Source organism: Stegodyphus dumicola, chromosome X2 (genome assembly GCF_044657685.1).
Source record: "Stegodyphus dumicola isolate Sdum_Otavi_A_Nest chromosome X2, ASM4465768v1".
Classification (NCBI taxonomy): domain Eukaryota; kingdom Metazoa; phylum Arthropoda; class Arachnida; order Araneae; family Eresidae; genus Stegodyphus; species Stegodyphus dumicola.
The window spans coordinates 57,812,321-57,840,045 of record NC_140781.1 but is presented as its reverse complement, the minus strand read 5'-3'; the positions used below and the strand labels follow the sequence as shown (position 1 = coordinate 57,840,045).

Sequence of the window (27,725 nt, the reverse complement as noted above, 5' to 3'; positions counted from 1 at the left end):
AATGAATTCTTAAAACTAAACTTTTTGGCCCTGTTTCAGTTTGCTAAGGACTAAAAAATTCACCAGAATTAGTTTTTCAGCTTCAAGGGCATTTCTCACAAAAACAATTTTAAAATGGCGTTCCGATTGAAGTTAGGCGGTCCCAAATAAAAGATATGCTTGATACTATATGTTAGCCAAAAAAGTTTATTTATAAATGTAGAAATACAAATTTAACATACATTTTAATGCAGTAGAATATTTAATGGGCTATCAAATTTAATTTATAAATAACGGTATTACTTTTTTACCCGTTTCAAAAGAAAAAAGAATAATTTTTAATGCCTTACCTTATTTGCTATATCAGTTTGATATAGTCAAACGTTCATTTTCATTAAAAATAAATGTGTATGCGGAACTGGGAAATAATTGGCAGGACAAATTTTGCTATTTCATTGATTTGGAATAATATTTTTTGCATCTGATTTTCTTGATGGTATCACTGTTCTCTGCGAACTAGTATTGTAGTTACAGTTAACTTATTTTTCTTCTCTTTCTTTTTTTAGACTAAATTCAGTTGATTGCCGTCTTTTTCAGTAGGCAGATTTTTCGCTATAATGTTAATTCAAGAATAAGCATTTTTTAGCAAACATTCTGTCCCTTATCCAGCGTTCATCGTTACTTCTGCCGCCATAGTTTTTGGTGACAACACCGGATTTCTTTTTTACCACGTGACCCCAACGCTTCCGAAGATATACGGATAGAAGTTAAACATCGTTGAACGTCATCCGTCACCGCTCACCGACAGGATTGCATATATCAAAGTGAATTCGCTCGCTTTTTGGATAAACGCATACGCATACGCAGTAGTGGAAACAGGCCGCAATACACAAGGCATAAATGTGGTTCTTCGATTATCTTATTTGAGCATTTTTCAATTAAAAATATGAATGACATTTCATGTCATATTATTTAGAACAATATCATATTTATTTAGAACTATAAAGTATTTGGGCTTTAATGGTCGATTTTATTCCGAGATTCTGGTTGCAAATGTGTTAAAATGGAATGGAATAAGACATCGGAGGTTGGGTGCATGAAGAAAAATATATAAGAAAAAACAAAACTGTAAAATTTATTACATCACTTTATTTATAAATTGCTTTATGTACATGATGAAATGGACAATTACGTTTCATACGTAATGTTTTTATGAAAACAATTATAAATATGGAAAGTTTTGATACAGAACGAGCTGTCTCAAAACACCAGCTGGACATTACAATGAAAATATACAGCTTTAGAATCTCTCAAATTTGAAAGCCACAGAGTAGGCCTTCCGATAGGGCTTTAAAGGGTGCAATAGACTTGGTACAAAGGGGAATGCTGAATGTCTTGAAGCACCCAAAATTTTAGATAACTTCACACATTCTTAAGAGTGTTGTTTTTCAGAATTCTGCAAAGTAAAAAAGTACAAATAGGCAAAAAAGGAATTACTTGATTTTATCGTGAAGAAATTACACATTTCTTCAACTTTTTGTTGTTCTGACCGGAAATATCATTCTTCCATGGAAGTCAGGAGCTATGCAACGCCCACAATAGCGTACATCGCCAGGATGAGAACGATAAGAAAGATGACATAGATTCCTAAAAGCATAAGGCGGAACACACTTTCCTAAAATAACAAGAAAAATATTATTTAAAATCTCATTTTACCATCAATCATCATAATTAATAATGTTTATAACATACTCATTTGACATTACAGAAGTCCGATTCTGATCACTAAAGAAGACTTACAATAGCGGAGCTATGTAAATTGCCGATAACAATACAGTGTTTGCACTTATGTATAAGCCGCCACTTGTTACTGAGTGGGCAACTTGTTTATTTAAATTGATAAAATAAGATTTTTCGAACCTTTGCTAAGTCTTTTCAGGGACACCGGTAGTTTATCATCACTCCTATATGAAACCATACTTATCTTCATAGAGCTTTCCTTATTAATTTTTGTTTCGAATGAGCATACAGTGGTGGCCAAATTTGTGGACAATTTTGGAAATTTTTATGTTTTTGAACTTTGGATGCTTATAGAAAATGTTACGTCTCGCAAAATGCAAACTTGTATATATCATTTTAAAGATAATTTATTACTGAATTCAATACAAAACACAAAATTCAATTATTTGCAATACAAAAAAGGTTATATGTACTTTAATATAAATAAAAAACACAGTTATGAAGTGGTTTGTAATGTCTAGCTTTCCTGGCCAATCACTGTTCTTGTTCTGAGAACCAATCAAATGTTAGTAACTACCAGTAGAAGCTGACATCATGCTTACACTTGAAACAATTCATTATTTTGCTTTGTTCTGTAGAAGGAGGACCTGTTTCTTATACACTGCAATTACAAGTAGGAATTTTTGTAAAAATTTTAAATATTTAGTCAAGAAGCAATGACATCAAGTAAAAGAGTAGATTGGACACCTAGAAAGAGATCTAATATTATTGTGTTACGAGAAAGTGGTCTTTCCTATGCTGAAATTGCAAGACAGGTGGGTGGTTCAGTGACTACATCTGGAGTCTGAAAGTTTTGTTTACGATATCAGGAGAAAAATTCAATAAAAAACAAAGAAGGAAAAGACCGAAAAAGGTACACCACATCTATTGATGACAGAAGAATAAAAAGACTATGTCTCCAAGATAGAAAAATGTCATCAGCGGCCATCAGAAGTGATCTGAATGATGCTGGTGTTTCTGTCAGTTCAAGAACAATCAGGAGAAGATTAACAGATGTTGGACTGAGAGGTAGGATTCCACGAAAAAGCCTTATCTTAATTTTCAGCAACGAGGAAAAAAAAAAAAAAAAAAAAAAAAAGACTACAGTGGGCAAAGGAACACATTAATTGGACAGATGATCAGTGGTCGCAAGTTATATGGAGTGATGAAACTAAGATATCGTTATTCGGTAGTAATGGGCGAAAATATGTAAGACGTAGAATAGGAGAAGAGCTACATCCTGACTGCATTCAAGCAACTGTGAAGAACCCAGTTAGTGTTATGATTTGATCATGCATGTCAGCAGATGGTATTGGTCGCCTTCATGTCATCGATGGGACACTGAATGCCAGAAAATACATTCACACTATTCTAGAACCAAAACTTCTACCTTCCATTAGAGATCACTTTCCCAACAATGCTTCGTTTATTTTTCAGCAGGATTTTGCTCCTTGCCACACGGCCAAAATATCGAAAGAGTGGTTTGGTACAAAAAGCATTAAATTATTGTCATGGCCACCACTGTATTTATAAGTTAGCCATCACTTTATGACTCTAGATTATAGCTCTGTTAATAAGTGTGTAATAATGGCGTGCAGAGGAGAATTATGCTGTCCAGCTACATTTCAAGTCATACAGATGCTTTGAGCTTTTGATAATTTATGATAAACAAACAACTATCATTGCCGTTCACGTTCATGAATAATCGTAATTACAAGAAATACTCTGTGAACAACATGCATAACTGTATTCTTTTCCCAATGACGAGGTCTAGCCGTTTATAGGCGTTGGATACTACTAAGGAAGGAAGCGGTAGTCTCTTTATTATGGAAGCACCTAATAAGTGGGCCACCATTGACTACTATGAAGGAACAGACAAATTACATCAACTACATCTGGGATTTGAACCCGAACCCTTTGGTAGGGCAGTCAGAATCACTAAACACTTTCCCATCTGGGCGGCGCATAAATGTAAATAATGATTAAAATCTTTGTCATTGATTCTAATGACAGAGCTATCGTCTGAAACAACTCTCCTCCCCTTGAGCCCAGTCGCCTTCACGTGGTGCCACCTGGTTAAACTAAAAGAGTGATACCTATCGCTTTTAAGTAGCCCTCATTGATGAAGTAGAAAAGCATTTTTGATTTGGTGATAGGTGCAAGTTCCTGAGGTTTTAGAAGTAAAGAGAAATGAAGCAAAAAGTCTCTTCTAAGACTAAACCAGCTTTTAATAATTTCTTTTTGGAACGCTGGCGGTTTAACTCCTGACAAATTTACTGAACTGAAGACTATTATTTCTAATCAGGATTTTGACGTAATTGACTTGTCGAGAGTGGAGCCGCTGTAGACAATGAAATGTATTTTAATATTCCTGGATATCAGAAATTTGTGTCAAAGCGATCAAGACAAATTGCTTCTGGCATTATTCATTTTGTAAAACGTTTTAAAGGCAAAGTTAATTGCCTCTCGCCGGATGACTACTAACGATAAATTAGAACTCCTCATAATGCATGTATGGAGACAAGAGACCCTACATAAGATATTCTTCCTGTGCAATACTCCAAATAATAAACCCGATTTTTAAAGAATAATACTCGATTGGGATAGAAATTCCTTTTTACTTGGAGACTTCAAGGCCCCCTTCAACTCGTTGGGATTATTCAAATAGTGTTGGTTGTATAGTGGAAAATCTTATTGATTCCAACCCTATTGAATTCATTGAGAATGAAGAAATTTCTACAGATTTATTCTCTTACAATGGAAGTGTCTGTTACGCTGATTTACTCCTAGCCCACCCAGCTCTGTTATGTAAAATACAGCATGAGTTAATTGATAGTTCCGGTAGTGCTGGACATAAAATATTACTATCCAGTATTATAAGATATAAATCCCCTTACAGGTAGCCTCGTCAGGCTTTCTGGAACCTTAAAAAGGCAAAGAGGTTCAACTATAAAGCCCTCTCTGATAAATTTATAACCAACTCCTTGGTTTAACCAAATCCTGCACATTCTTCAAAACTATTTACCAATGCTGTACTAAAGTGAGCTTCCCTATGTGTCTAAAGAGGACAACAAAGAAATATAACCCTTTTTGGAATGACAAATTGCAGAAGCTTTGTGAAGACAGAACTAAAGCTCGAAATACCGGCCTTAATGAGAACTTTTTAGCTTTGCGTAAGGCACAGGCTATCTTAGAAAAATCAATAGTTGAAGCAACACGTTCCTCGTATAAAAATTTTCTAGAAAAACTGGACTTTAGGAGAGATGGCATAAGGGCTCATATTTTTTTTGTCCCAGATAAACAATCAAAACATCAGAAGAAATGAACTTATTAAAAAAGGTTTTAAAGAGATTACTACTGATAAAGATATTTCAAACGCTTTTGTAGGCATTATGTTAGAGTAAGCAATTACAGGCCTACAATTAAAATTAAAAAAGTGAATTGAACCCCCCTCAGGACAACAATTCTACAGTTCTTAAACAACTTTTTAATGATGATTTCTCTATTGGGAAATTGAAAAATAGCCTTGATGCCTTAGTTAACGGTAAGTGCAGGTTCGGATGAAATTCTACCCGAGTTGCTTGTAAATCTGGGAGACTCTGCAAAAATAACTGTTGGCATTCATTAACCAAATTTGGAGAAATAGCTTGCCAAGTGCATGGAGAAAGGCCGTGATAAAAATAACGATTTTCAAACCTAACAAATCGGCTAAAAATATGGATAGTTAACAACCCGATTTGTTTTACAAGCGTAACGTGTAAATTAACCGAGATATTGGCTAACAGGTTTAAGTTTGTACTGCATAAAATTGGTTTAATATCTGAAAAACTGGCGGGTTTCCGTATACATAGATGTGCAGTTGAACAAATTGTACACTTGTCCCAAGAGGTAAAAGATGGCTTCCAAAGAAGGCAAAGTACCCTTGCAGTATTTGTGGACTTTAAAAATGCATCTAGTAGGGTATGGAAAGCTGGACTGGTTAATAAGCTGATTCAAACCTTGTGTCACACGCTATAAAAATGACATTTTAGAAGGACGAGCATTTATAGTTAACATTCACTTTGAATGCTATCTTATTACAGATGCATTTGTTTCAGGGTTTGTTTAAAGAGGAAGACTTTCGTGTGAAATCATAGAAGTAAAAAAAAATTGAAACTTACTGAGGAATTTTTTTCTTGTGAATTATTCTGCATATTATTGTTTCCTCTTCCAGCGTTCATTTCGAGCATTTTAACTTCGCTGTTTTCTGTGGATACAAATAAAATCGATCATTATACTGCGGATTTAAATCTAAGCACAAAATTAAACTGATTTTTTATAAACAGTAGCATAAACAGAGAAAAAAATTATCATAAATTAATTTACTTTTCTTTCCCGCAGTCCAAAAAGCGTGCACGTGAAATATAAGGTGGAAAGCTACATGGACAATTACAAATATTGACATCACCCAATAAAAATTTTCCTTCAAGCCGGAAGATTCGAGCGATACAGCAAAGAATATAGTGATGACTAGGGAGGAAAACTGGATATAAGCAAAGGAAGTAATACGTGGTATTCTTAGAAAATACTAATACACTTACGTAATCTAATTAAAAATAAACAATAAATGTTATTCATTTTATGTACACAACGGGCATACACATAGCAGTTTCTTACTGATGTTTTTAACTTAAAGTTGCAAAGTATTAAAATATATAGTTCTAAAACAGATGCATTTTTCCAAACCTGCAATTATGTGCGCCGAGTTTCCAACTGCCCAGTGAAGCCAGTTAAAAATAGGTCTCTTTGGGTGGTCAGGCGCTGGACGAAAAGCTGCCATTATTGGCTGAATAATAAAATATTTAAAAAAATAGTAAACACTAACGTCCTAGATAAAATGCAATATGTAAAAAATAAGTATTTTACGCGATTTAAGACTTACCTGAAATAAACCTAAAGCTGTAGCAATGCACCCTAATATAGCATGAGGATTTCTGGTTTCCTGGAAAGTCAAGCAGCAAATATGAAGCACATGAAACATATGTTTATACTGTTTCAAATTAGACATTATAGGAAAATTCAGCTTCAGCAGCGTTTAGAGCTTTTCAAGGTGGAATAAATTTTATTTACAATGATATTAATTCCCTAAGAGACAGTAACTTCCATTTGGAATTCATTTAGAGAGCAAACAATGCTCATTTATGTTCAAAATGTTTTTCAGAAAGTTAAATTCTTAAGTACTCGTACATTTATGTGGCCGAAGAGAGACCATAAGACTTTAATAATTACTTTTGTTAGCTCTGATCCCGTCATTATCACTATTACAGAACTTAATATGTAAAGCTAAGTTTTATTTATGTTACGTGAGACTACAGCGAGTCAAAACTTGCCGCTTTATTACAAAAAGTTCTGTATTAAGTATGAAAAACTGAAGAATTACATAGCTATGCCGGTTTCCTTCAGATCTTTGAATGCTTTGTTTAGTCAAAGCCAAGAAGTGCTTAGTAGTGTGAAATAATTCATTTTCACAGCAGACGTGCGTCTAAAGAGTATCTTCATATTAAAAGAAAATAATTTCAAGAGGTAACTATTTCCTTAAAGAGAGTTTTATTTTAATCAGCTACTTCCTATGACAGTATATTTTGAAAAAATTCTAACATTTAATATACATTTGAAAGTTTTCTTTATTAATTTTTAATACCCAAAAAATGACATCAATAAAATATAAAAAATTTCATAAACTTACGTAATTCCATCCATTCTTGTAAACAAATATTACAATAAAAGCTATAGCAACAAAAATAAGGGCGACGATCATGAAAGCTCTGTGAAGCTAGAAAGAGAAAAATACTGATATGTGAGCTATTTAAGGCGTGAAATATCAAGTAATGCAAGCTATGTATTGCTATTAAAATTTCACATATTTTCACACAAGTTTTAAATTACGGAACTTGCAGGAAATTTTCTGTTATTTTTACGCCTCTGGTAACATGCATATTTTTAAATTTACGTTGTTTGAGACAATTAACTCTTGCGACTATGCACATATGCTTCAATATGCTCTTCCACCGAATATTCAAAATATTATATCAGAGTTATTTTTCACCGCATTTTATTTATTCCTCTTTACTTTAGTTGTCCATCTCTAACGCAGATAACATGTTATAACCTTACTTATGGTGTTGACGATTTTAGAAACGGATTTTAAAAAATATTCAACCTAAAAAGGTCTCGAATTGGATTGGATTATTTAGGTTACGGCAAAGCATACAAGGGCAAGCACTGCCTAAGGGAAGGTATGCCTTCTTGGATGGCTTTTAAAAGGAAATTGTCTCGTAGTCAACTTACACCTAAAAACACCTATGCAGCCAGCCCTTTCTCTGCGATTTGAGATTAGGTCGGTCCATCAGTTCATCATAAAAATTCAGGCCCCATTAAGTCACTGAACACTGGTAGTTCGACATGGGATAGATTCCAGTCAAACGGGCTGGCTGCATTTGCGTTTTCATGGTCTCTCCCCCTGTGTGACATGGATACTCGTCAGTTTCCCTTAGAAAAACCTCCTAAAAGCAGCCCTCCCATCAGGCAGGTAGCCATTGGGAGCTTTGACATAATAAAACCCAATCTAAACTTGGGCCGACCTACCCGAGTCAACTATGCAATCGCCAAAGGAACTACCAGTTTGATTTTTTATTTCATTCATTTTTTAATCTAGTTTTAACTGTAGATTGATTTTGACCTCTGCAACCAAAATTTAATACATTTTTTAAAGTTCATAAAATTTTCTTTCTGTTACTGGCATGAATATGTTCATTCATTTTCTTCAGAAGAATATTCATTATAAATGAGGATCTGTAAAACTGCTAAAGTAGGAAAGCAAATTTGCTTCTCGAAAGAAAGAATTTTTTCGTATCTTCATAATCTGAAGATGAAACTACCTAACAATATTAATACATTTTGCCTTTTCAACGTCATAAAGTGACACGACGATGCTTCAAATAAGTTCAATTGAGGGTTTATTCGATTAGTTTGTTGATTAGTATGGTAAAGAACACGAGATCTATTTGTTAAAGAAGGGGATGCTATTTAGCAGAATTTTTTCACGGAAATTTGTCTAGTACTCATTTTACACATAACTACCTAAATCTCATTTACCAGTCAGTTCAATAACCGAGAATTAGAATCCGAAACAAAATATTAGATTGTAGTAGATTTAACCTCTCGGTCACTGATTAGCCAGTGATGTTCTCGAATTTTATTTCAGGTAATAACAATTGTTTCTGGACTACTATCATAAAATTGGATAACATTTTCCTTTCATAACCTTTGAAAGCATTTTTTCACAAAAAGTGAACAGAAATTTACGCATTAAATCTGACTTTTCTTTTTCTGATTCGTATATTTAGTTATGACAAAGTTAAACTTTGAGCATCTAAAAGGAAAATGTTCACCAGATAAAATTCTGAAACTCATAACCGAAATTTTAAAATATATTATTTTTAAAATTTTCAGCCTTGCATAAAAATTCAGGCTTTCTTTATAATCACGCTTATAACTATCTCACTAAATGAGTTCATGTGTAAGTGTAAGAATTTAATTATTAAAATTCCATATTTTATACAGAGTTAAATTTTTCAGCTTTAAGTGATGTTTAGCGAACAAATCATTAAAATATTCGACATATTAAATTCCAAAGGAAGACAGTTCTTTTTAAAAAATCAGTCACTCTGATCCTACATTTCATCATTTTTATTTGCCAAATACTTGACTTTTGAAGGCCAATGTTCATTTGAAGTTAGAAAAAAGCACAAGTAGAAAAACAACCCAAAATAGAAAATATATATCTCTTCAAATTAGTAATAAAGGCACTCGAATGATGGTATAGATTTCGAGATTTATACTTCACTATTCAGACACGAAAATTCTAAATTTCAGGATGAAATGACGATGAATGAGATTTTCACGAGATAAATGAGGTGAATGAATAAGATTTCATGTTGAAATTTGAATCTTTAAATTAATCCATAACTCAAAATTGAAGGACTACGTTATGCCAAATTTACGTTTTACTGCTCACACTCGAAGTACTGGCACCTCGAAGTGTCAAAACCCGAAATGAGGGGTAAAGAAAGCTAGACACTTCTGATTTTACATACTAGCTCTCCGCTCATTGTCAACCACCAAGCAGCGTATCAAACATCCCATTCCTTTTGTATTTCAGTTGAAAAAGTGCTCAGGACTACGGAAATGAATACCTTATTGCTGAAATTAAAGAACGAGACCATACATAGGCAGTGTAACTAGGCGGTCGATATGCAGTATGCCCAGGAAAGCTTCTTAATCTTTTGTACTCGTCAGAAAAAGCACTTCCGTACGATGAAAATTGACCAAGATATTTAAATTTCAAAATTTGAGATATTTGATGCCATTTTTTAATTTTTATTGAAGGCATCGTTTAATAAATTGCAGTAATTCGAGATTGATTTTTTTCTCCTTCAATGCCATTTAATGATATTTTGTGATTTGATAGTTCTTTAATTTATAAAATTGTTACATTCGGTATGCCGAAATTATTTTCACACATGTACTTTATAAACTTTCAAAGAAAAAAACACGTTATGTACTCAAGTTTTATTACTTTAGAATCGTAATTTGGTAATCATAAAAATCCATTGAAGTGCAAATATTTTTCATTTAAAATTAATGCAAATAACATTACGAGTTGATTACCTGCCAATATTGAAACCTGACGGTGTCTTCTATCTGTAATCTGTATCGACGGAACCTACGGATTTGTATCTACAGAAATCTAAAATTCTGGGAATAAGGTCTTTTTGAAAAAAAATTATACTTACAAATTTTTCTTAATAATCTGCACAGAAATGCATATCACGTAATCTTTTATTAGAAATCTTTTTCTAAGTGATATTTTATTTTTAGTGGTGTGCAAACGCAACACTTCGCTCTTCAGTTTGTGCCAGGCTCCTGAATGTAAATCCCGATTTCTGTATCAAATATCTCTCAATTTGTTGCATGGGGGTCACTTTATTACGAATACAAAATTCTTCTATATAAGCAAAGGAACCGAAAGAAAATGTCAAAAGGCAGATTTCGTAATTTTCGCAAAACTAATTTCTTAGAATTTGAAAATGCCAAAATGTAAATCTTTCAAAACAGGTTTGAAAATGGAAGTATATGTCTACGACCAACGGTTGCGGAAATAAAGCCCGCATGGACTTTTGTGGACATACTATTTACTGCTGCACGATAAGACATGGTTCCATAAGGCAAAGCAACCAAGAAAAAAGTCATTTTCCTTGGGTTCAATAAACTCATGAGCAGCTTATTCGTCAACACTTAGCCCCTTCAAATGAAATCTGGTTACACTGTATGATCATGTGGGTGGATACGCTGTTTTAAACACCTGAAGAAATTAAATGTAACATTGTTAAATTTATCGGTTGAAACCCGCCGTTTTCCCTTCTGTTCATTCCATGAAAACCGTATTTTTCATTTTAATGATTTTAATAAACATAGAAAACGATAGAAATAATTTTTAAGCTCTTTACAAAGTTACATATTGAATTTAAAAAGCCACAAATTTGGGCACCCGACAGAGAAAATTCACTCAGCGGAAGATCAATACCTCTTACTTGGGATAGAAAATTAAACCCAAACAAATTAGAGAAGAATTAAAAACTACAGAAGATAAAGCAAACACAAGGCAATAGAAGCAACTGCGAAAAGCAGCATGCAAATTAAAGGGATTTTCACATATATCACCACAGCAAATGTTTTGATAAAATTGTAAGCAATGGCCGAAATAAAAATCGGCCAGAAAGTAATATTTAGGTAGCTTGAATGCCAATAAAAATTTGAATGCATACTAAAGTGTCAACAGATGATTATTTAGATTACTTGCCAAAAATCATTAAAAAATGGAAATGAAATCGTTATTCCCATTTTCCTAAACATTTCATTCTACGGAGTTTTTATCAGTAATTAATGAGCTTAAAAGACCATTCAAACTGACAATGTTTCGTTAAGCGGTATTAGAAAATGTGACGTAAAGTATAGCAATGAAAATTATATTTTAAAAAGTGGATCTAAAAGCAGAATGTATATACCGTATTTAAGTGCATATTTTTCTCCCTTGGGTATTTTCTCTCGTTTGTTTCAGCATGATTTAGAAACTTCCAATTCACGCTGTAACAATGCAAAATAAATGCACAGACAGAAAATTTCGTGTAATTAGAGAGATTATTGAAATTTAAAAGTCCTTTGAAATACATATGTATGTTTTCTTTATAATATAATGTCCGATGCCTTTTTAACAAAATCGAAGGGCATAACATAATTTATGCCTTTTTTAACAAGAGCGATTTCTAACATACAAAGGGATTTTTTTTTCTCCCAGCTTTTAAGTGGTAAAATTAGTACAAAAAGTGGTGAAAATACGAGTAAATAACGGTATTAATATCAAGCTTTCAAAAAGAAATTAAAAAGCGGAATAAGCTCTCTTAAGATTGGAACTTCAAGTTTCTGGAGGGAATTTCCATTTACTGCATTTTGGATTCTCGATCCCAAAACCAATTTGTAACGTTTATATAATTTGGTACACTCGTATTTTAGAGAAGAGTAGAGTTCTACTTGCACACGTGAACATATTTTTAGACTGCCACCTTCGCAAAAAGTATTTATAACTTAAAATGAGAAGAAATGAAAAGTAATGATCGAAAGGAAACCTGCAGAATAAATTCGAAGGCACATTTTGACATGCAGTAAACATGTTAAAATCGCTTGAAATCCTAAAATAAAATGTTTTCCGAAACAACGGAATGTTTTACTATGTGAGATACCAAGCATTTTATATTTTCAAATACACATCGATTATTCTTTTAGTAGTAAGTGTTAATACTTACAGCAAACCATATCTTAACTCCACAGAGTGTACGATTTTCAAATGCAGACTTGAAATGGCGGGCAAGTAATATTCCTATACTAACAAAGCCAACCCATGCTGTAATCATGAAAGTGCCTAAAGAAAAATTAGGTAGTCAGGAACCACACGAAATTTAGATATGCACAGTTACTTTCAAACAGGTTTTAATATTTGCACATAATTTCTTTTTCACTTTCTAAACATCTTTTGAGTAAAATAAAGCGAATCTGAAGAAAATTTATAGAAAACTGATTTAGAGAGGTTATCAGCCCTTTCTATTTTTCGTAGAGTAATACATAGTAATAGTGGAATACTTTTATACAATACAGTTTTTCTGAAATGTGCTATCTCAATGTTGTTTGAATTTAAGTTTGCAAAGGTAAGATTATTCATTCTTGGAAATTAAACGTAGTTTTTAAAATGATCGATACTATACTAAACTACGGAGTTCAGCGAGAGATTCAATTATTTTTACCTATATAAATCTCATGCATTAGTGGCTTTCTTGCATGTTTGGTTTGTAAAAATAAGCAAAATTTTGCATTACTTGTTTTCTTGAACTGTCTAGAAAGAAAATCGTGACAATTTAAACGATACTGTTTTGTTAGATGCAAATGTTTTGTAATAATAAGGTTTAAAAAGTTTGCATGAATATGACTTAAATAAAGAAAGCAAAAATTGGTTTCACAGTTTATTTCAAATATATACCAAAAGTTATCTTCTTTCTTATAAACGTAAAAAATTAAAATGAGGATTTTTTGGTGAAATCGAAAATTTTGGCACATTTCATTGATTCATTCTTCTAAAAATTTAACATTTTAAAAACATTTAAATATTAAAATAAATATTAAAAGTATTGGTACAAATAAATTAGAAATTTTTGATATTAAACATTAACAAACTGCTTCCAATAACACATCTGCAATGCCTGTCCTAGAAGAGTTATTAAGCAAAGCAAAATGCTCGTGCTTGATCGAGAACTACTGTTCGTATCGCCTTCAATAGTTTCTTTAGGTTCAGACTCATCTTTTGAATATAGCGTTGAACTGTCTGGCGACATACCTGTAACAAAGGAATTTTTCGAAGTTAGTTCTGAAGATGCTCCAAGATATGAGAGAATTACCTGTGATGAGAATTTCTCAAATTTTGAAACTTAACGAGATTTACGCTATCTGAATATGGAATACTATAATCAATTATCAGCGGACTGAGGTAAAAATCAAAAGCAAATAAATATGCCTGTATGTAATGAAATACATAAAGCAAAAACAGTACTTTTCAGTAACATTTTTATAGTAGATTATGATACTTCCTAGTAGAACTTGTATGAAGCATTTTTTTTAGTATAACTCAAAAGACGCAGCAAGTTTAAAGAATGAGTTTAGCAAGGCTGATTACAGCAAAGCACTGGGCAGCTATGTCTAAAGAAACACACATTAGGTGAGGTTTTTTCCAATATTCAATTGTGTTAAAGCATTCAAAAGCTGTCTTCAAACTGTCGATGAAGGAAATCGAGACAATCCTATCCTGCCAGAACTTTGCTGGAAATCACTAGCAGAGTTAGCGATTTCAGAAACTCGGCTTTGCTAAACCGATTTAAGTGATATTTGCAGAATTCGTAATGCAATAAAGAAAATTACAGTTGCCAGATATTACAATTAAATTGCTTTCAAAAATTCTGCATACTCGTAGCATAATAAGAAAACGTTTGCTAAATTACTGGTGTTATATAGTAGCAGACATAACTTAATCTAATTACACGTTATTAATTGAACCTAAAGCGTGAAATAAGTAAATGGTAGCGGTTAGTTATGCAAATTAATAATCGTAAAGTAAAATTCTTTAAAGGAGACAAATACCTATTAAACTGTAAAAGGGCAGCTTCTGGTTCACAATACAGGTAGACATTCCTCAATCCAACAATTTAAGACAAAAAAAAGGGGCCTCAAGTATAATGATTACCCCCATTCTGTAAAGGAGGAGCCACTAGGAAACTTTCTAAAACAAATATGATTAATACCAAGGTCAACAGACACACAAGGTTAGGCTCTTTACAGCGCTATAGTCAGTTACATAACTTACAGAAGTAGAAGCAATGATGACTCAAAAGGAGTAGTAAATAGTGGCTTTTGGAGCAGACTGAGTCACTGACGTTACGGAACAACAAACAGTGTATAATAACCTTCACCTTGTAAGATCACAACGTACATCTAACCGCTATCAACGTTTGGTACGCTTCTAAAAGCAATATGATTTTTACAAAAATGAGGACAGCAAAATCAGTATTAAAATAAATCATGTGTAAGCATTATAATCCGAAAGGCAAATTCTGTTTCAGGCATATGATGACATCTATAAAGGCTAGTAGTAGTCATATCATCAGATCTTAATTGAAAGCAACGTTCAAGTTAGTGTCAATAAACGCATCTAATTTCAAATAATGCGCTGCTATGCCGGTTGATAATGTGATCTTATGCATTTGAAATTTCAGAGAGAAAAATTAAAATTTTAAAAACTATACTTACATATCTGAGATTCTAGCATTTGATGTAGCAGTTGATTCAAAAGTAGGATTGAAATATGAGCTTTGTTGTAATATTTGGAATTTGAAGTTAATAGCTACCTTCGGATATCACGAGGAGCAGAATACTAATTGGTGGACTCGGAGGAGCCTTTCACCAATTTAACACAAACAGGAGATCTTGCAGTTAACAGAGTGGGAAAAACCTCAACATTGGTAGCTCAACCGGAGTTAAATCCTAGCAAATGGGTTATTTGAGAGAGCGTTCTTGAAATTTTCCCATGTGCAATGTGAATAAGAAAATCCTCCTCTGAAACATCTCTTCTCGCATGCATATAGCCCTAATGTCCTTTCACATTATCCAATAAATCAAATTTCCCCGTTAACAGTCAAAAGCCAATATTTATGTGCAAGCCTTGCTTTGTTTTAGGCTTTTAGCTAGGTATAAAATAAAGTTCAGCGCATGGGTTACTTAAATTTTCATTTCGCACAAGTCCTACGGATAGGCATCTTAGAACAGACGAATGTCGGGTAAAGAGTGATACCTAAGCAGTAAAAAATACCTAGAACCACAAGCTAACAGTTAATTTATAAACACGACGAAATTCTATTGCCACTTCTTCACAGTAATAAACATCTTGCATTTCTTATAAATATATAATAATTGGAATACTAAATTGCTGAAAGTTTAGGAGATTATGGGAAATCGGTTAATGACAATCTATTTAAAAGGAAATACCTCCGTATAGGATTTTAAAGAAAGCTGGCTCACATATTCATGTTAAACAAGAGATTCGAACTCTCGGTGAACTACCAATGTTAGTCGGTCTTATTCACTAGACCTCTGGTTGTTCCATTTGTAACGAACGTCTTAAAATCACGCATTCATCAGTCATATTACGCGGCTCGTATGTTAAAGATATTATTCTCATTACGCGTGAACCCTGCTACGCGATGGTATTTATTTTCTGCAAACTAAGCACAAATCTCAAGACTACATTATGAAACTCGAAGTAAAGAAACGTTGAATTTGAGCGAAGATTGGCAGAAAGTGCTACAAATTCGTTAACCAAAGTATTTGAAGATTTTCTATCTAGGTTAAAACGCATTCATAAAGGACTATTAAAAATAAAACAATTCTCACATTACCAGTACTATCAAGTATGTTAACTGTCCAAAGCAGACCTCCAAAAATTCCATGTAGGTTCTCAGGTAAATAAATTTACATTAATATTCACGATATGATCTACTGTGCTGAGTATTTAGCGCTGGTAAAAGCATATAGGAATTCATACCTAAAAGTTTGGACTTCGCATAACAGCCTGCTGGAGAATTTCAGGTTCGGGGCTTTCAGTTCGGAGCGTAATGCCGTACGAAAAATTACGCTAATTTAGTCATAACCTTCGTAATTTTGTTCTGTAGAAGATCTGTAATTGTGGTAGAAAGGGGCACGAGAGTTGTTTGCCTAACGGAAGAGAGGCCTTCGTGGAAAGCTTTAACATGAAATATGGCCTGTGACATCCCAAGTTCTGTGTGTGTGTGGGGGGGGGGTAAGACTGGGTTTCTGCCCCTGGCGGCAACTTCTGTGGGAGGCAAATTATAGCCAGGTTTAGAAACCTCTTTTAGGAAGCTTCATAATTAAATATCAAGAACCCTTTTAAAGGAATAAAGAGTTAAAAAAAGTTAATTATAGCCGATTTCCGAGGTAAAGATAAGATTAGAGAGAGGTCAGTTGTTTGACCCTGAGAGTGAAGGCGCGCTAGCGGATTCATTCAAGTAAGAACTAGAAAGATAGCTTCGAAGCGGATAGTTTTCTTAGCAACGTCTCTTGGCAAATGGAGAAGCATTGCAACTATTTACAAAGATCGCACCCGATAAAAATTAACCTTGGACCAATGAAATAATTCAAATTAATATACGTAGAGCATATACATCAGACCGTCGACATGTACTGCCTCCAAGAAATGAAGCAAGGCATTTAGATTAGCACAGCAAGGGTCGTCGGCAACTTACCCGCCTTTAACTAGACAAAATGGCGGCGCGCGTTTTGGCCATTTAAAACTGGATTTATTATTTCTGTATTTTAAGTTTTACGGAGTCTTTTGGCTTTTTAGGCCTTGGAAGCGTAGCTGAATTATCTGATTTATCAGTTTTGAGTATGCCTGCTTTTAGCACTCCGCACTATATTTAGCGAGACGCAACCATTTAATTAGAGCGCGCCCGCTGACGTACCTTTAGGACTACTGAGCGTAATTACCTCAGTTTTTAGTTGTTCTTATTAAAGCAAGTCAATGTATTTCACTGAAGGTACAAAATCATGAACGCACCTGGGAAAAAGCTCTTGGCACAGAATTTAGAAAATGAGCCAAAGATAGGGCTGAAGAGAGAAAAATTAAATTGTAGCTAAGGAAAAAATGGCCTCACGGAAGAAGTGAACCGTCCGTAACATACCTTGCCACAGTTTACGATAATGCTGGTATTCTATAGGATATTAAAATGTCTCGCAATTTGCATGACCAAGATGAACAATTTTCATCTACCATCGCCAAACAGTCTACAAGTCAGAACTTTTAGAGAACCTTCATCGACCTCAAACGAGCAGTTGTAGGACATGAACTCAAAGAATCTCATCATTTAGGTATCATTTAGGGCAAGGAAGACAAAACACTTAAAAATTTGATTTGACGGACCCAGGCAGTTGGCCAGTCACAGAAAAAATCAGCAATGAAGTTCCTTGCACAGGGTGACAAATGTCAGTCGTTTAGCGAAAACAGGGAACACCATGAGTAGACGATTGACCCCAAGCGTCTTGCCTTGTGGTTTTGTGGTATTGACTTTCGTAAAGATGCCCTGAGAGCACACCACTTCTTGTCTAGGCTCAATAACCAAAAAGAATAAATGAGCCCATTAAGGTTTGCAGATAAGTTGCTAACAACTAAGAAATAGCTAGTGCTTTTAATGCTCACTATGCTACAGTGAGTAATTTTCGTCCTTTTGCTAAAATCCCAAGGCATCTTCTTAATTGCCCATAGCCTTGCCTTCATCAAGAAACAGACGACATTTTTAATTAACTTTTCTCAATGGGAAACTCAAATGTGGCATTAAGCAACTGCGGCAAAGAAAGAGTGCAGGACTGGATTGAATCGTGCCGGAGTTTGTCATTAATCTGGATAAAAAGTCTATGAAAGTCTTACTCAGGCTCATTAACCTCACTTGGTCTACAAGCACCCCTAGTGTGTGGGCGCAAAGGAGAAACAATACCTATTCTCAAAACTGGTAAATCTATGTGTTTCTGACTAGCTTTCGTCCAATATCACGTACTAGTGTAATGTGTAAACTAATCGAACGCCTCATTGTAAATAGACTCAATCACTCACTGCCTTGAGAAATTCTATTGTATTTCTGATAGACAGTCAGTTTTAGGCAATATAGAAATACAACTGAATAGTTAAGACTCATACGGGAGATAAAAGATAGCTTCCATCTTAAAAAGAGTACTGAAGCAATGTTGATCGACTTCCAGACTGGCTTTGGCAGAGTATGGAGTAAAGGGCAGCTCGGGAAATTGATATCTGTACTTGTGTAAATATGTATCGTTTAATTAAATCTTTTTGGATCAGTTATCTCTGCCTACAGACAAACTAGACAAGGGCTTCCTCAGGGTTCCGTCCTGAGTCCTGTTCTTTTCAGCAAATGTTTTCTAGCAAAGTGTTTGGGTGTAATCTTAGGTGCTACTTTCGTATTCCTGTTCACAGCTCCGTACATGAATGTAAGGTTCCCTTTCTCTGGCTCGCGAAATTCATGGTGGAAATAAAACCAAACGTAAAAACCAATGCTTACGCGCTTTTTTTTTTTTACTGAAAAACGCTCTCTGTTACTCTACAGTTTGCGTTAGATTCGTGTATTGTTATAACGAAAGGCGCTTGCTTTATGTACGTTTAAACAACCCTTAAAATTTGGCTGAGGATATAGTTATTCGTTCTACAACGGTAAAAGCCATCACATTGTTCACAGCACGAAAGGTTTTTTTTTTTCTAAGGACTTTCTTTTCAAAACAGATGAATTTTTTTGTACTTCAGTTAAAGTCCAGATTTCCGAGCTTTCTTAAGTAAAGATCTCATTACATTTGTGTCCCTTTTTAGAGAATTTTGATTGTAAAGTTTTGTGCCTTAAAAAACGATTAGCGAGGATGCTTTTTAAATTTCTTTATCAATTTTGTTTCGAAAGTTTACTTCTGAATCAAGATAAAACACCAATTCGAATTTTATATTTCAAGGTCATTGATGCTTACCGATTTTTTTTTATAACTGGCATATATTGTTTTCATTGAAATTAGAGAGTATTTTAGATGTCGCTTTACTAACTATGTACTATATAACATAGATGCGAATCTTTAAATTCTTACAACGCAGTTTAATTAGAATTGACAAAAGTTATGTTTCCTTAAATTAGTGTCTTATGCACTGGAAGACGTATTAGTTGAATGTAGGGCGACGAAAACGTGCAAAAGCAGATTAAGGAATTTGATATAAAGAGACTGTTGGAATTGGATATAAACCCACCATGGATTTTGATTGAATCATCTACTCCTCCTTCGACGACATCGAAACCTGTGAAATTTACAGGTTCTTGGGTTGAAAGCCTTCCACTGTGGTAACTCAGTTCTAGAAAACAGAGTTTAACCATAAAAAGATGTTCAGGAGCAAATTATATTTCCAGAAAAAAAAAATTTAACATATACTGACAAATTTAACTTACTTCCATTTTTCATCGGTCCTTTGGCTAAAAGTAAGTAATATGTCGAATTAGCTAAATCGAATCGTCTCCCGTGAGATTCTTGAATATATTTTGCTGTCCAAGAGCAACTTGTTAAGCCGTTCGTGAACTCAGCATTGTATTTCTCCCGTGGCAACTGAAATACACGAATATTTTAAAATCTTAATAGGATAGTATATGAAATAAGATTAAAGACAAAAAAAGTACTTTGAACTACCGTTCGAAGAACTGGCAATAAGGAGGCGTGTATATAGACCAAAATCGTAAATTCGTGCAGTGTACTTAAGTTTATCCTGCAAAAAATAGAGGTTGAATCTGAATAAGGAGGCAAAACTTTACGGGGTGATATATCGCAGCCATACAAGCAATATTCGCCATATAAAGTCTGGGTGGAACACAAACGGCGAGCTGCTAGGTGGCATTGTAAATTGGATAAAAAAGGTCGGTCCTCGCATCCAATGGCTTTTTCTACGGGAGATTGTCAAGACGATGGCTGTTTATACGAACCATGAAACTGGGCGATGGATTGGTCGAGGTGGTTCCATAGCTTGGCCACTAAGATCGGATCTCTCGTGTTTAAACTGTGGGGCCATATGAAAAGCCTAATATACGAATGTCCTGTTGAAACGAATATGGATCTAGTTGTCAGGTTTGTCACTGTCGAGGGCGATACTCGGGAAATGTCTGGTGGCTTCGCAAAGGTGCGTCATTTCCTTCACGCGAGTGTGAAGCCTGCATTACAGCTGGCGGAAGGCCTTTTGAGCAATTTCTTTGAACATTACATTCCTGTTAATAAGATGTTTTCTGAAGTACCTTCTCTCATTTCTGTTAATTCTTTAAATGTTTCAGTGAAAAACTAACTTTTAACTTCTTACGTTCCGACCATATATTCTATGACGAATATTGCTTGTACAGCTGCATTCTAGGACCCCGTAAAGTTCTGCCCCCTTTTTCAGATTCACCCTGTATTTCCCAGAAATTTGGAAGGATACTTGAATAAACATTTAATACATAGAAATTTCCTCGCAATGTATCAAACAACTTAATTATAAATAACTTAAAATTAGACCTTTAGGTCTCATTTCGAAGGATAAAGCTCAGCGTATTTCAAAAGAAATGACGCAGGATTTTTTCCAGAAGGGTTCTATTCAAATTTTCTAAATTATCTCTTCAAAATAACGCAAAACAGCATTAACCAAGTGAAGTGCACAGCGTTATTGTAAGAAAAATCTGGACATTGCGAACACGAATTTAAATCTCTTCTACCAGCAATCATTCATCAGTTCATAAATCAAGATACCACAGAACATTTAAAGAATACGTGGATGAAGCGCATTTTTTAAAGTAACTGGGCTATTTACTGCCATTCCTGTAAATATAAGAATAAAGAAGCTGTAACAAAGATTCCTATGAATGTAGAAAGAAGGACTTGTTTTTTTTACCTCCAAATGCCAGTTGGAGTTAATATTAATTAAAGTCTGGGGAGTGGTTATTTAGAAAGTTGTGTACTAACCAAATTCGATTTTAGTAAAACTGACATTGAAGAGATTGAGGTCCTACTAAGCCTACGATAGTAATGCTACTACCGAGCCTATGACAGTAATTTTACAGATATGGAACGACAAGAATTAAATATTCGGAACTAGGTTTGAAGTTAGGTTATTTGTGTATGGCAAAGCACACGAGGACTATCTGCCAGTGGGAAAGGATGCGTTCATAGGGCCCGTTCTATGGGCGATTGGTTCCTATTCAGGTTACACAGGTAGAAAACTAACCATACAGTTAATCTGTTCACATGGATTCGAACCCAGGACGAATTCTCAGTAATCAGCAGTCTTTGCCACTTGGCCATTGATCGGCAAAATTCGGTTGACTATTAGAGACAAATATCGTAAAGCTAAAAACATTTTAAACAATCGCCTCATCAATGCTATTCTTTGAATCATTTTTAAGGTTTGTAAACTTTGAGCAAGAATTGAAGTAAAAATTATTAAATTCTTCAACCAGTTACAGCGAATTTTAAGGTGAAACAAAATTAAAGCTAGTGGCTTTTAATTCATTTTATTGCATTTGATTTTTACTAGGAAAAATTGCTGTTTGCATGAGATCCAATACATTTCAATTTCACATTAATTCGCAAACTAAATTCGTTGGTGCTTCACCTCAGAACTTTCTGTGTATATTTAGAAACATCAATTCAAAGTTACGTTTTGCTTCTGGTTAAATTGGCCTTCTTTAAAAATTGCAAAAAAAAGTCTTGTTGGGTGTAGATTGGGAATAAAAGTATCAAGGGCAATCAGACTCGGATATCTTTAGAAGAGAACACATCTTCGCAATCAAAAATTTGTTTCAGAAGTAAAAAGTTTCCGATACTATTTAATTCAAAATCTCTGCCAACCTAAAGATTTTTCACGGGCGCGGGAGGGGGCTAATTTTGAATTTAACGTTGGCATGTTTTTCAGTTTGCTTCTTTTAATTGGAGTCAGTTTCTGAATTAAATCAAAAGGCAACAAATTAAACCTAAATTAGACGCAAGCAAAACAAGAACTATATGGCTTACCTCTAAATGAAGAACTCGGTGAAGAAAATAAAAGATGTCTTGAGAAATGGAGAGGAAATTAAGAGACATATAAAGCTGTACATGGAAATTTGAAAATTTTGTCAATAAATCAACGCGTGGAAAAAAGTTTATAATATCCACATTTGTTCCAAAGGTTTGTCTCTAAATATTTCATAAATTTTGGGTGAAATAAATACTTTCTCTACAACATATCGAGTTTGAAACTATTTTTTTGCAGTCCATACAAAAAAAAAAAAAAAAAAAAAAAAAAAAAAAAAAAAAAAATAATAATAATAATAATAATAACCGCCAATCCAATGTGACATTTTTCATCGGCGACATCGGTAACCATTCAACTCATTTTATCATAGAGTTAGGTTTGTTGGTTATTGGAATATGGCACAGCACACAAGGGTTTTCCACCTAAGGGAAGGGTTACCTTCGGGAAGGGCTTTAAGGGAAACAGCCTCGTATTCACGTTACACGTGGAGAAAACTTACTATGCAGCCAGAACAGTGGCTCGGGATCGACTCAGGATAGAGCTCGTAGTATTCAGCGGTCTTAACCACTAGGTCATTGTACTATAGAAAAGAGCTCGAAACTCAAAGGTTCCAGGATTCCAAGTGTTTGAAGAGAGATTTTCTACCCGCATGCTAATAGGACTCTTACGTAATCTAAAGAATTACATGGCGGCGCATATTTAACCTATCAGGCAACAGAAAGGCGGTGAATGCCTATAGTAGCTTAGTAAGTTCATGCTGTGAAGTAACAATATAAACGCATGCGAAATACAGTTATCAGCTATCTTAATAGTCTTTGAATGCATTGCTAGAGGCGCTTCCAAGACACGTCTCAACATGTCCTGTGCAGTATATATTTAAAGGCTTTTGGCAGTCCTCAGTTTATCACTCGTTCTCAAACAATATGCAGAGGTTCACCTTTTCCATGCAACCCTAGAGCAGGTAGTCCGGAATTGGCAAAATCGGAAAGTCATACGGGCATGTGAACTGTCGGAGCAGGCAATCGACGATTTGGGACGTTTGTCGGGGAAAAGTCATACTTCTGCAACTCTAGTTAATTGTATTCAGTTACCTAATCCACCATTTCTATTTAAATTCTGTAATAAACGTTTACTTCACTGGCAGAACTTGCTCAGTTTATCTTACTTCAAACAGGGTCATTTCTGTTCTCATGTTCTGCCTTACAGGCTCAGGTCCATCAGCAGCCGAGAGGTAAAGTCGCTGAATACTGCTAATTCATTCCGGGGCTCGAATCTCAGCAGCGAACGAGCTGGTTGCATGTTTAGCGTTCGTGTTTTTCCTCATGCGTAACGTGTATATGAGGGCGTTTACCTTAGAAAATCCTCCACGAAGGCATCTCTCTTCTTAGGCAGATAGCCCTTGGGTGCTTTGCCGTAATCAAATAAACCGAACCTTATAGATTAAATTTCTGTTAATCAACGATGAAGAATCTTAAAATGTAAAACTGAAGCTGAACTTTCTTAAACACCTTACACCCTTATAACTACTACTAACAGATTTAATACCAAACTACTCATTTCTTCAAAAGACCAATATTCAGAGAATGGATAACAAATTAATGTTATATTCTTCAGGAAACTATTTCACTGATTTAGCAAGAATATAACAGTTCCAACGCGTAAAAACTCAAGGTAATTTAGATGCAATTTAACTGCAGTTATTATGTTTCTTAAAATACAAGAGACAGTTACTTCTCTGTTCGCTGTGTTACTCTTTCCGTTATTCCAGGACTCACGAGCAATAACACTTGATCCTTGCCTGAAACACTCGGTAACAGCATCATCACCCTGGAAAATTAAATCAGGATCATACCAATTGAATATTTAAATTTTTGAAACAAAATAAAAAACATTAGACATTCAGAAACAGGCTTATTTAACATAGGGTACTTTTTAAAAGTTTGATTAAAGTTAATTTCAGACATAAGTTGACTAATAATGAAATATGACTAATAAGCATTGAGAGTATTTTACTCTGTATTTACATTTACAAAGTCACTTAAATGATTTTAGCAACAACATAATATCATCACTACAGATTCTTTGTCGAAGCTTATTACTACCATTAAACATTAGAAAAATCAAATTTTTAATTATCCAAAACAGTTTCTTTAAGCATTTTATTGTTATCCATTGGCAAGACCAACAACTTAAACCAGCTTTCAATTCAGTAAAATTAATACTAAATTTGAAAGTGAAATTCCTTTTTTAAAGCAAAGTACAACTGAAAAGAATATGCAAACGCCAACTATTTTAGGATTTTTACAATAATGAATGAAGTTCTGGATGTCAATTCGGGAAATTAGTTAAATCCATCGGTCATTGAGTCATCTTATCACTGAGAAAGTTTTTATAATTGTTCACTACAGACGGACACCAGAACTTCATCATTGGTCATACAGGCATAGTCCCACTGCACTAACTACGCAGTTCTGCCCTAATTTCGATCAGGACGGCATATTCTTGAAGTGAAGGATGCTCTTACATTTAAAGTCTGCTCATAATCAACACATTTAAATTCGCCTCCGTTTTGCGCCGAATATCGTAACCACTAAAGCTACCTGAATACATATTTAAACTTAAGCAAAAACAATATACAAAAATTATCCAGATACCTTATCAATTTTACAATTAGATAACCACCTAAAAACTTTGGGTTCCTTAAATATTGGTTATTTAAGAGTTTAAAATCTGCAGACTTTAAAGATAAACTAGCCTAAGTTAGATATACTTCAATAGCCAGTTTTTAATGAAGGCAGAAATGAAAGCGTTCACTTCTAGGAAGTGTTAATTACCAAATGCACAAATAACTCGGCGGGCCACAAATTCCTGCAAAAGGCCATTGTGTTTTTCTTTGCTACTTGAGAGAAGGGTGCGCTATGGCAAGCGATACGTTAGTTCTAGGAATTTCAGTCTCCATGAAACGCTTCACAAGTGAACAGCGCGCGTTTTGTGTAAACCCTTAAGAAAATAATTATGCAGCTGTACGGCGCCTGTATAGATTAGACTACGATATGCACTGCATCCGCAAGTGCCCCAAGTATTAATTTAAATCATGGATCAGGAAATTTGAATGACCCAATTGCACCATAAATACGAAACAAACGGGGCGGCCACGCTCTCGGCGAAGCGAAGAAAATGAGAAAGGCGTTAGAGACAGGTAAAGACGGAAATGGGCGGGACACGAGACATTTCACCATTGGTAAACCGTTAGATAGTAAGAAAAGATTAGTACTTGTCTCACCATAGTTGTAAGAATTTGAAGGCTACGAGAAGAGCCTGAATGCATAAGCATGGCACCACATGCCATATCTCAAACATATTAAAAAAATTAACCAATAAATTGATTTCTCATGGAGATGATATCCTATTCTCGCCGAACATCTCGCCGACTTTTTCTTTGGGCGGGGGGGGGGGGGGTAAGCATAAAAGTCATGTGTACAAAAAGAAACCGCCAACAACAACCCAACTGAAATGAAATATTTACGATGTAGAGGTCATTCCACCAGCCACGTGACAGAATGTTTCTCAGAATTTACATGCTCAGTTACAGGGGTACCAATGACATGAAAGTGGACATCTCGATGATATTTTAAAAATAATTCTCGCATATGTTTACTGTTAAATAAACCCTCGATCACACCGATTCCCAAAAATGCAAAATTTTATGGTCCACCCCTGTATAACAAGTATTTTTTTATGAGTACATATGTGCTATAGTATCTTTATGAATTTTTCCTTCCTAGCTTACGCTGCAAGTATAACTTTAAAAAGAACTTTCCTACCAAGGTATTTAAAATCATGAAAACATTTTTTCTGTATGAATGAACGATCGCTGTAGCAATAGTTATTTTATGGTTTAAACTTCATTTGCTGATTAACTACTTTTGATCGAAATTAGGATGAAGTTAACTTACAGTATTAGAATTCAGCCACATCTTCGCGTTGTTTCAGAAAGATGAATGAAATTACTGTTCTTAAAACGCTTTTTAAGTACTATGTTTCAATTTTATTGGCAGGATTTTGTCTCACTTTTTATAGTACTGCACACATAAAATATAGTTTTTATCAACACTTTTATAGTACTGCACACATAAAATATAGCTTTTATCAAAATAACTGCAACCTGTAAAGAATGTAAAGTCATTTAAAACGTAGTGGTGACTAATCTCATTTGCCTGACCTAATCAGAACAAGCCCAGGAATTTTATCTCCGCAAGGAGTACAATATTACAAGCCTGTCATCGGCAAGAACCTTGAGCGCTATACAGTTGGCAATACGACTTTTCTGGGACCCCAATTTTGAAGAAGGGCACCCCGGAGGGGTCGAAGGGTTTCTCACCCCTCTTCCCCTACCACAATATCTCGAGAGAATTTTTAGCTCGCCATATATTTTGAGCGGCTTCATATGGCACAGATACTAAACATTTGAAAACATCCATGACTTCTCCGGGATTCGAACTCGAGTCCTTCTGTGAGGCAGTCAGCGTCAATAACTACTAATTAACAAGTAATTAGCTACTGTGCTTCCCAGTATTCCACTACTATTAGCCAGCCACAAGTCAATAATTATTGGCTTCGTTTCAGCAATGCACTGGAACAATGAATAATATAACCTGCGTTTAATCAAGAAGCGTCTTTATGATACTTTGTTTGCATAGATAATCCAATTTATATGGTAGCCAGCACATTCAGCATTGTGCAACATGCATAAGTTATTTGTAACCGAGGCTTTTAATTTTTTTGTTTGTATATGTAACCCAATTTTATTTGCAATCAGAATATTTTTGTTAATGCAATATTGAAGAATATGTTATTACATATGTAACTATTTTTTTTTATTTTGATTTCTATAAATGCCTTCTAGACCGCTGGCCTTGGCTGTTATAGTGGATAACAACTGCCAGGGGGGAAATTACATTGCTAGACTTTACTTGAAAATGTTACGGTCAGTGGTCACCCCTGATGGCGTTTACATAACTAACCACTTTCCCGTCTGGGCGGCTTATAGAACACCACCTGGTTAGTCGGAAAACGGCATTTTCTTTTCTTTTTTTTTTTTTTCTGTTCTTTTGAGGTATCCTGCTCTTGATTTTGAACAAATGCAGTTTTGAGTTAATACATATTTGCGAATGCTTTGGAAGTGCTC

General features: G+C 34.6%; 1 protein-coding gene across 2 annotated transcripts in view; it reads right to left on the bottom strand.

The window, feature by feature from the left end:
- Positions 1-1,108: 1,108 nt before the first annotated feature.
- Positions 1,109-27,725, bottom strand: part of LOC118183294 (ferric reductase 1) — an 87,828-nt gene continuing 61,211 nt past the window's right edge. For both annotated transcript variants that reach the window (XM_035352777.2, XM_035352776.2), the window contains exons 7-16: positions 24,269-24,364; positions 19,959-20,112; positions 19,763-19,864; positions 12,660-12,775; positions 7,484-7,570; positions 6,680-6,739; positions 6,484-6,583; positions 6,124-6,267; positions 5,919-6,004; positions 1,109-1,654 (exon numbers count right to left, since the gene is read on the bottom strand). In XM_035352777.2, the coding sequence (XP_035208668.1) occupies positions 1,562-1,654; positions 5,919-6,004; positions 6,124-6,267; positions 6,484-6,583; positions 6,680-6,739; positions 7,484-7,570; positions 12,660-12,775; positions 19,763-19,864; positions 19,959-20,112; positions 24,269-24,364 (1,038 nt within the window). In that variant the 3' untranslated portion in view covers positions 1,109-1,561. The remainder of the gene's footprint in view (positions 1,655-5,918; positions 6,005-6,123; positions 6,268-6,483; positions 6,584-6,679; positions 6,740-7,483; positions 7,571-12,659; positions 12,776-19,762; positions 19,865-19,958; positions 20,113-24,268; positions 24,365-27,725) is intronic.